This window comes from Chenopodium album, chromosome 5, assembly GCF_948465745.1.
Source record: "Chenopodium album chromosome 5, dcCheAlbu1.1, whole genome shotgun sequence".
NCBI lineage: Eukaryota > Viridiplantae > Streptophyta > Magnoliopsida > Caryophyllales > Amaranthaceae > Chenopodium > Chenopodium album.
The window spans coordinates 59,520,931-59,531,502 of record NC_137838.1 but is presented as its reverse complement, the minus strand read 5'-3'; the positions used below and the strand labels follow the sequence as shown (position 1 = coordinate 59,531,502).

The 10,572-nt window shown below is 37.3% G+C and overlaps 1 protein-coding gene across 1 annotated transcript; it reads right to left on the bottom strand.

Annotated features, from left to right (window-relative positions):
* Positions 1-255: 255 nt before the first annotated feature.
* On the bottom strand, positions 256-1,995 carry LOC145632949 (uncharacterized). Its single transcript, XM_081685269.1, has 3 exons — positions 1,116-1,995; positions 510-621; positions 256-274 (listed from the first exon to the last, which is right to left on the bottom strand). The coding sequence occupies exons 1-3, from the start codon at positions 1,993-1,995 to the stop codon at positions 256-258; spliced, it is 1,011 nt and encodes a 336-aa protein (XP_081541395.1).
* Between the last annotated feature and the right edge of the window lie 8,577 nt (positions 1,996-10,572).

Sequence of the window (10,572 nt, the reverse complement as noted above, 5' to 3'; positions counted from 1 at the left end):
ATACTGTATCATGATTCTTGTTTAAATTGCATTAGCTTTTGTTCCAAAACATGATTGCTATAAATATAGCAACTATATCTATGAGGATATATCATGGTACAAATAGGCCATTCCATAACAAGGCATATGAAATGACTATGATTTTTAAGCAGTAGCGATCTTCTCATATTAAGTATCTTGGTATTTTGCATGGAATTCAAATGCCCTGTTGTGCCATTTGTTCATATAATTTCCTGGATAATGATGCATCGGTATTTAGCAGCTTTCTTCACACCTACATGTAACCAGAGCTGCACTCTTAAGATAGGATGAATGTAATATTCCTTGACTCAGGCAAGCATTGTGCTGTGCTTTCTTACTTATATTAATATACGTGGTACACATTGAAAGATATACATGTAAAGGTGTAGATTATTTGCAAAAAGTATAGTGTACCACGTATACTAATATAAGTAAGCAAATATCATGATTTAGGCTAATAGTAGTAGTATCCATAAATATATGCTTACCAAGATGGAGAAGATATGTCTAGTAAAGACTTTTCCATTTGTGTCAATAATGAAAAGTTTTCCAAAATAGCAAAACTATGTGATACTTTGCTGTTCACACAGATTTCTGAACCTGTAAACAAAATGTGCATAGCTATTTAGCTTCAAAATTTAAATTCTAACCAATATGGTAAAGAAGGTGTCAAAGAGGAAATGGATATAAAATATTCCTGTGCGGAGGTTATCCTTAAATAATGCCTGCCTTTTCGAGAATGCTGAATGCTACGACATTTCTCACTGTTGTTGCTGAAACCTGTTCTGTTGTTGGTTTAGATAAAACTTTAATTTGAGCTGATGGTTGAGCCCTAGATAAACTAATATAAAGTTGCCCATGTGAGAAACAAGGGCTGTTTAGATAGAGTCCAACTTGTGATAAAGTCTGTCCTTGAGCCTTGTTGATCGTCATAACGAAGCTAAGTTTAATAGGGAACTGCTTCCTTTGAAACTTGAATGGATAATTAAGCGCTTTAGATGGCCGTAGATTTATTCATGGAATGAAAACATGCTCTCCTGCATGATGGCCAGTAATTATGGCACATTCAATTATATTAGGATAGAAATGCTTACATAGCATACGAGTACCATTGCAGAGACCCGATGCAGGAGCAAGGTTTCTAAGCAAAATAACAGGACAATTTTCCTTTAGCACTAATTCATGTGGACTCATACCACCAGGAGAAAGGGTATTTAAGAACTCAGTTGGAAAAATACTTCCTGTATCATCGAGCAATAAATCATAGCTCTTATAACAAACTGATTCTCCAGGGAATTGATCAATTAGGCTACAATTTATGCTATCTACAGCAGTATTGATAGGAGTCAAGATTGCTCTGTCAACAAACATGCTTTCCTTGCAGCTTTTCATTTTTATTTCTGGGAAAACAAAGTCAATAAGACTATCAACAACATCTTCAGATTCTTGAAAGGGCATCATCACATGTTGTCGTAACTGAATCTGTGCAATTTCTGCATCTTGCATTTGACCGTTCCCCATGGCAAGTAAAAAATCAGTAAATTGGCTATCTGTCTTTGCTCTCATATTGTCAGTAAGTGTAAATCTGTGAAACTGGTTCCAAAGATTTGAAGACACTAAACTTGCTTCGACAGCTTCATTCAGTGACTTCCTAGGTACAACAGGAAGGGCTTGCCTAAAATCTCCTCCAAAAACAACAACTTTTCCACCAAAAGGAATAGATGGAGAACACAGATCTCGCAGAAGGACATCGACAACTTCAATATTCTCTTTCTTTGCCATTGAAGCTTCATCCCAAATTATTAAAGAAGTTTCTTTTAGCAAAGCAGCTAAGCTACTTTGCTTGGGAACAGTACAAGAGGCTGAAACTGTAAGATCAATTGGAATCTTAAACCGTGAATGTGCTGTTCTGCCAGTAACTAGATTAGATGCTGCTATGCCTGATGTAGCAGTCGGTAGAACAATCTTACCCATTGCCCTGGTAGCTGCATATAGTGCACAATACAGGTAAGTTTAACCTGTCCCACCAGGTCCGTCAACAAAAAAAGCACCTGGTTGTCCTATTGTAATATGCTCCATAATAGAATCAAAAGCAATTTTCTGTTTAGAATTGAGCTTTAAGCACGCTTCTTTATATATATATCAGGTATAGGTGCATCAAGGGCATCAACAATATCCCGAGTCCTTCTGATTGCATCTTCTGTCTCACACATTAGACCATCAAGCCCAAATTCAAGCAAACTCTTTCCCATTTCTTCTAAATACCGTTCAACAGAACGAACTGTTAAGTACTGAACTTGACCAGCCTGGTTCGAAGGATTGCTTGCGAAATCTTCAAATAGATTAGAATAAAATCTATTCCACAGGACAAGTGGATTGCAAGGATTGCAAAAAATGAGAACAGTAGCAAATAGACGTCTTAAAGCCTTAGGCATGTGAGTTTTCGAAGCCTCTAACATACACTTCTCCACAGCATCATCTTCAGCTATGAGGACAAGCTTAATAGAAGCTTCATGAAAAGTTGCATAAATGAAACCATCAACAGTCCTAACATCTTCAAATGACTTAGGCCCCCGAACATTTGCTAGCAAAAGGCGCAGGTAATAGCGTTCGCCTTCAGATGGTGCTACAAATGCCATCCTACCAATGGCTATTTTTCTATCCCACGCCTAGTCCATGCCTTTGTAGCTGCTGTAAAAAAAAATGCTCTAAAAATTCTGAATACAAATACTGTGGTCCATCTGGATTTGCAGCGTTCATTGCAAAAAATTCTGTCAGAGCAGTTTTATGCCTCTTGGTATCATTTACAACAGAATCTAAACTTTCATCTGTCCTGAACTAGACAGTGTGCAGATTAGGAAGATGGATTTGGAGAGGCAACACTGGCGGGTGCATTTCAAATAGGCCAAAACTGAATAAATGCCAAGCTGCTTCACATGAAGAGACCCACCGACCACATTGGAATTGCTCAATTTCATCTCTGGGTTTTGGATTTTCAGCAGAAGAAACATTGAAAGAAATCCGATCATGCCCCTTGTAGACATATTTCTAGAGATATTTTACAGCGCGAATTGTAGAGCCCACTTCAACGTTCACGTGGCAATCAAAGAGGGCTAACAAATATGGGTTATATGGAATAACCTATTTGTTATCCATAGGTTTCTTACGAATCATTAATGTTTCTCCAATATCACACCTTCTATACATAGGATACCCATCCTCATGGCTAGTAGTGTCAGTCACATATGGCTTTGGATATCCATACTTACACACACCGAGTCGGCCCCTATTTTTCATACAAGAGCACTTAGGATTTGCCTTCCCACATGGACCATGCATCATGTGAGATAAAACGGCCTCTCTTAGATGAGGATTCTTTGTTGAGGGTATCTCTGCAGTTACGAATTTATCAAAAGCAGCAGGATCTTTAATCTTATAACCATCAGCCAAAATTAATAAAATATGAGCATGGGGAAGCCCGCGCTTTTGGAACTCAACTACATATATTAGTGCAGCAACTTCTCCAAAAATTTTCTCCTCCATGATTTGCTTCTTAAGTGCAACTAGCTTAGCATGGAAAATCCTTGCAATTAAATCAGGCCTATTCTAAGCAAGCTCTCCAGGAGCTAATTCTTGTTTGATTTCTGGCCAATTTGGATTACACGTAATAGTTATGAACAGATCAGGTTTTCCAAATCGTTGGACCAAGGTTATCGCATTCAAGTACCTGCTTCGAAGATCTCTAGGACCACCCAGAAAAGAAGGAGGCAATATGACATAATGACCGACATTTGCAGAGTTATTTTCTCCACCCTCAAAACAATCAATAAGTCCCTGATAAAGATCAGCACGAATGGCAGCCTGATTTCTACGGAAAAATCCAGTCTTGTGTTTTCTAGCTTAACATATATATCAACTATATATTGTTGCAACAATCGTGAAGCTCGTAGCAAATAGTTCCCTAGCCTTATTTGGAGCTTAAATGCATAATATTCTCTACAAGAAATCTTCTTGAACCTTCTCCGTTTGCCATTAGATGCATCTGCATTGTATACAGAAAGCAGATAGCTTAATAATCACAGCAGAATAAGTTTTATGGATAATAATCACATGTACAATATTCCACGGATAAGTGAAGTGCAAAGGCTAAATATGAAACATTAAGAGCTAATCTATTTCACTAAATAAGCTACATATATAATACCTGCAAGTTTAAGTTTTCCAAACACGATTCTATTCATGTAGCTAATATATTATAAGCAAAGTTTCGAGACATTCATTCATCAAACACCAAAATCTCTAACACAATATTATTCTTAACTGAATACTTACTGCATCATTGTAAATAATATATGTACTCTATATAGAAACAAGAATAGTAAAGCATTCATTAGGTAAAAGCATTAAACCATAAAAGAAAAACTCAGGACTCACTTGCTTCCTCTTCGGCCAATAAATCCTCCACACTCTCAATTGACTCTAGTGGGCAAACTTCTTGTTGCAGCTGAACATTGCTATCAACTGTATCTATTTTCTCTAGACCCTCATGCCATCCACAATATCCATGTGGATATAAAAGAGGATATTGAAGTGGATCATAGCATCCATAGTAATGCGTAATTTATGAGGCTTAGTTGTGTTTCTTTTACCATAAGCAATAATATGAGGACTACTATATTCGCTGGATGAGGTTTCTTCTGACCATATAACAACCACCTCATTTGCAGTTGGTGCATTATAAACTCTCTGGTCAAGAACTGGATTTCGGTTCAAATGACTTTCAGTACTTTCCACAACCGGAATTTCTCTTAATGAACGGAAAAATAGAGCATATGGATTGCGATCCATTATTTGCATAAGAAGCTGAACCATTTCTTGTTCCACCTCTGGAAAAGTAGATGTACGATTCTTCACTTCATGCTCTGCATCATAAAAATACATCTGCAAATACCTTGGGTGTGTATCATCAGGAAATAAGTCAGGAAGATTATGATATATCTGTCCATGCAGCTTGAATATATATATTCCCTTTTCAGTATAAGTCTGTACCTTTCCTCCCAATGAAGTGAATGCAAAAAGATTGTTATACATACGAGAGTATTTTCTGAATTGAATACATGCTTCATCCTGAGAAGTAAAAAGCCAAATCAACTCTGGTGGCCATGGATTTTCAGCCAGTTGTACACCACCATTTCGACAACAAAAGAACAGTGGCTCATAGACAAATTTTTTGGCATAGAACTTGGAACAGAATATAGGAGCAGGCAACTGAAGAGGCTCAGCAGGCACTTCTTTATCACATATTAAAGCAGCACCTTCAACTGGTAGATAATTAACATAGATTAACAACAAAATTTCTAATAGATAAACCTAACCATGGTTATCTTAAAAGGGTAAACTATATGTTAATACCTTCATTTTTTTTCTTTGTTCCTTTACTCTTTGTTTTAGAATGTTTTCCAACTCTTGCAATGTCAGCAATATCATGATTAAGCTGTGTCAAGCTAATCCCAGCCTTTAAAGCTTTTAAACGCTTGGTACTATACACTGTAGAGGTTGATTCTAGAGAGGTAATATCAGCATTAATAAAGGCCTGATTACGCTTTGATACACGTGTTGCTGCTGGTCTTTGTTTCTTATTTATTGGTAACAAACTTGGAAGGAATTGGACTATAGTAACAGGCAACCTTACAGTAGAAGGTTGAGTGTCTATGCATTTACGCTTCACTAATTTCTTTGGCCTAATGAATGATTCTGCATAAAGCGATTTTTGGGAAACAATTAAAACTATAAAGAATTATCTTCCCATCTATGGAATACGAAGTGCAAATGCTTCTAAGATATAACATATAAATCTGTCTTACAATATGGTAACACAATACAAGTAATAAGATAACAACTTTTTTTCTTTCATTAAATACCTGATATATGCAAATGTATTCTTTTTTATACATATGCAGATTGGCTTTAAATTGACATGCACCTTGATTAATGGCAGGTTAAAAGCTAGCACCCTAATCAGTGGTTGCTTTAAAGCTATCACCCTGATCAGTGACAACATAAAATTTACATGCAAGGTACCTTAAAATCCATATGCAAGTTAACTTCAAATGTAAGTGCATTAATACAATGTGTGAATTAACTGTAAAAAGCAAGTATAAAGAAATAAACCCATGCTCAAGGCTTAGTATGTAAGGCAGCTTTCAACACATTCCTCACTCCAATATAATGTATAGTATTTCATGAAACCCTGAAATGGCCCAAAAGCAAAGAAATCATAAACAGAGGTAGAACTAGGATTCAAAGCAAATCACAATTATTCTGCAAATGCTCTTTAATAAAGCAAAAGACTAATGTAAAATTTAGATTCAACCATTTCCAATGAACAAAAGAGAGAAACATATTCATTGATTAGATCATTAAACATACACCATTTCAAATACAGTTGCATTGCAAATGGCTAGAGTCTAATACTACATAAAACTATCCAAGCTGCGAATTCAAATTACAAACTTATACATACTGCAGTCACTACATAACACCAAAGAACAACCTCTCTGCTGTACTGTATACCATTCATATATGACATCTTTGGACCCAAAGCTGACCAAAACAAAACAGCAAAAAATCATCCGAAACCAAAGTCCAAAATAAAATGCCATGCTTATTATAAGCTTCCTAACTAAGCCAACTTTAAACTGCATCCCCAAAAGTGGCTGAATTTGCAGGAACCACGTCATCCTACTCAGTTTTCCTGCGCTTGAACACAGTTTCAAGCTCCCCAGGCACACTTCGAATGACCTTCCCATGTCCAGCAACAGAAGTGGAAGGAGCTCCAAAAGATAACCGTGCAATGCGTTTTTTGGGAGGGCGTGGAACAGCAATCTGAGGTGGGATACTTGCTTCTTGGCCATTAGGAGTAACACACTGCTCATCAGTGACAGCAGATAACAGGTCACCCTGGTCTTCAACCCGTTGTTTGCACACCTCCTCAGTTAATGTTTTCTCTTTCTCAAGCATGGAAAGAGCACACTTAATAGAATGGCGGCCATAGTTTGCATTAGCTATAGAAAAATTGTAGTTATAATAGAGCAAATAAATCACCTTATTTGCTAGGCTCTACTCTGCAGCATCAGGTTCAGGGCGCACATCACCAAATATGCATTCAGGTAAATCCTCGCTTGGAGGGAAAGTTACCATAGTCAAAGCAAAAAACTGCTGGTCACTAAACTCAAGAGTCAAAATTGAAGTAATAACAGCGCCAGTACGTGTCAACAAGATCTGTAAGTATGCCTTATAATCAATGGCAATAGTGTACACAGGCAGGTGAGATCCAAAACCAGGGCCAGACTTATTGCCAGCTGCAGCTCCCTGTCCAGTTGTAATTCGCAGTTGGCGCCTTTTCATCCTAAACAAATTAGCACATCTCCTGTATGTTCAGATTCGATCAGCAGTGAAATCATCAACAACTACATCATACAAGTCCATGAGGCCATGGATTGCCTTTTCTGCAGCCCTTTCAGAAGATTGTTTCAAGCTACCTGCTTCCCCACCATCGAAAACACAAGTCTGAGTACCATTTTTCAGCTTGATTTTAACGGAAACCTTGTTCAAGGAGAAATCATCAATGACATAAACTGGTTTTGCAAGCCCTACACAGTCAGTAATCTGTTCAAGCAAAGGCTGAAAAGGAATTCCAATCGCTGGAGTCACTGTCGCCATAACCCGTGTAAGGCAATAAGCCAAAGGCATTTGTTTATGATAGTCTTTTTCTGAGTGCAGTGACAAAGCTCTAACTACCTGTGCTAATACAGATTTTAAACCTTCCAACTCATGATACTACAGCCATATACGCTATCAACATAACACACGCAGATAATAAACCTATCCTAAAGATAACAAATAACCTATGACCAACATACTAGAGAGATATTTAACATACTATCAACACCATACAAAAAATACTTAACCAAGACACACCACAAACATATTCAACATACTATAATCATCATACAATACCAAAGAATGCCAAAGCAATAGCATACCAGCAAATGCAGCGCACATGTTATAAGATTGGTTGTATTCCACTGCACCTTTCAGAGAATTACATGTACAGAGTTAAACAATATTAGATACAAAGGATAACTACAATAAAGAGAACCTATCAAAAAAAAAATACAACAAAGAGTAAACACACAATATACAAATAACCAGGATAAACATGTTACAAATACTCATTTTCCATCACTATTCTCTACAAATCACAATCACACAGGTGTATAACACCCAGCCTACAATAACCAGTAAATAACACTAACAAAACAATAAAATAACAACATAATGATATATTAACACACCAATGCTTGGATCCTCATTAATATTAATCTTCTCCTTACTACTTTTTCTCCACAAAATAAACAGAAAGTTAAGACACCTTAACATAGAAAATACTTGATAGAATTTAAAAAAGACGCCTTTAAAAAACTAAAGCCTAACTTTGATATATATAAAATAACCAAACTAACACACATTACAACCATCAAACAACTGTTTAAGCATAAACTATCATCTAAGTAAAACAAAGAAGATATTAATTCACAACAAAATGGAACCATTAACAATGACCACCACCATTTTAAATATATTATTATTTATAAAGTATATGGAATCCAGTCCAGTTCTATAGTACATGGAATCAAGTCCAGAATGACTAAGTGCAGTCTTATTCATGTTCAGTCATGAAGTTCAGTTCTGAGAGCTGTATAAAATAATCAATCCAAGCCCCTACTACTAAACAGCATCAACACCATACAACCAAACATAATCATGCTTACAAGCTGAAAAATGTAATTTTTTAAAATCTTTCATTTACTTTATTGCAAAACCTTTGAAAGGAGCATACCAATAAAACTAAGAACCTCAAGAAAGCACAACACAATGCCTCTTACTCAAGATGGGGTATATATATAGGCAGATGGTAAGGATATGCTGCCAAGTCCATTTTAAAAAAATATCTAAAAAAACCCAATTAAATATGCACAAATGTACTAAGGCAAACATGCTTCCACCAAACCAGGAGAACTCACACTGTTCACAGAACAGTTGAGGTATGGGCAAGCCACCCTAGCATAAATCAGCCACCCTAAATGTGTACCATTCACCATAGCCAATAATTTATAGTTGTGTACTTGTGACTTGCATACCACCAAAGATAATTATTACTAATATAGCTATTTAATCTCACTAATATAATATGCTACACACTTACTCTCCTAAATCCAAATGCTGCACAAGCATAATCAATATGTTTTTAGCCTATTAGTTAGTAATTTTCTCCAAGGATTCCTTCGCAACTAACTTGTACAAAGTTCACTAAGTGTGCAGCCAAACTTAAGTTCCTTTTGATTAAAAGGAAATCACTAACTAATATGCTACTAATTAAAACAAATGAAATTTATCACCAATCATCCTAAAGATAAAGCAAACAATTAACTGTCACAAAATTAAATGCGCTTTTTAAATAAAGGAAATTACCAACCAATACATGAAACAAAGGAACCATTTAATCACCATTGCTAGACCTTAATTATTCATTAAACAAATCAATTCGTGGCTAGACATTCGTTAAGTATGCAAGAGGCACTACAAGTGCAGACTAACTTCAGCTAAATTCTTAACAATTAAACATGCAATGCAAGGCAAAGCAATTGAAGAAGAAGCATTAGATAGATGAGAATAATGCTCGGAAAACGAGCTACAAGTTCAAATGTTTCAAAATATAAAATAAAGCATCGGCAGCCGCCCAAAAGCGAAAAATTACAGTTGCCGAAGGACGTACAAAGACAAGACGTAAAGTTTGTACATCAAGAAGCAAAAACAGCGAAAAAAAGATTCAGAAAGCGGCAAGTCTGAAGTTAAGCACACGATGAACCGCAAGATTCTGAAGACGACTGCCCGATTTCCTATGCTTCAGCCAGAGAATCAAGCTGATCAGCAGCGCAAGGTCCCTCAGTAGTTTCAGCCCCGGCAGCAGTGGAATCAGGTTTGGCGCTCAGCTGAGCCTCTCTTTCCCTCTGCTCAGCTTCTATATCTCTCCGCTCGGCTTCTTGTTCGGCTTCTGCAGCCTCTAGAATCTTTTCCTCAGCGGGAGTTGGGTACTGTATATGGGGGTCTTCGGGATCCTGGACCCAGGCAGCACACTTGGACCAGTCCAAGTTAGGCTCGGCGTGAAGGCAGACTCTTCGGCATACTATAAACCCATTCTTGTAACCCAACTCATATTCTTCTTGGGTGTAGATACGGACCTTGAATAGGGCCTCAGCATCAGCGAGCTTCTTGTTGGCCTCCTCCAAGCCTTTCTTGGATCTCTTCAGCTTGTCAGTGAGCTTGGAGGAGGAATCCTTCTGTTCGTTCAGCTCTTGCTGAACCTTTGAAGCTGCAGCCTTCACCTTGGACAGATCGTCCTCAGCAGCAGCAGTTGCCTCGGAGAGGTGAGCATCTCTGGCTCTGAGCCCTTCAGCAGCCATACTGTTAGCTTCCGTAGCCTCTAGT

Coding starts and splice junctions, on each gene's coding strand:
- LOC145632949 (XM_081685269.1), bottom strand. CDS start 1,995: ATGGGTAAGATTGTTCTACCGACTGCTACATCAGGCATAGCAGCATCT. Junction 622..1,115: donor CAATGGTACTCGTATGCTAT/GTAAGCATTTCT, acceptor TTTTGTTTACAG/GTTCAGAAATCTGTGTGAAC.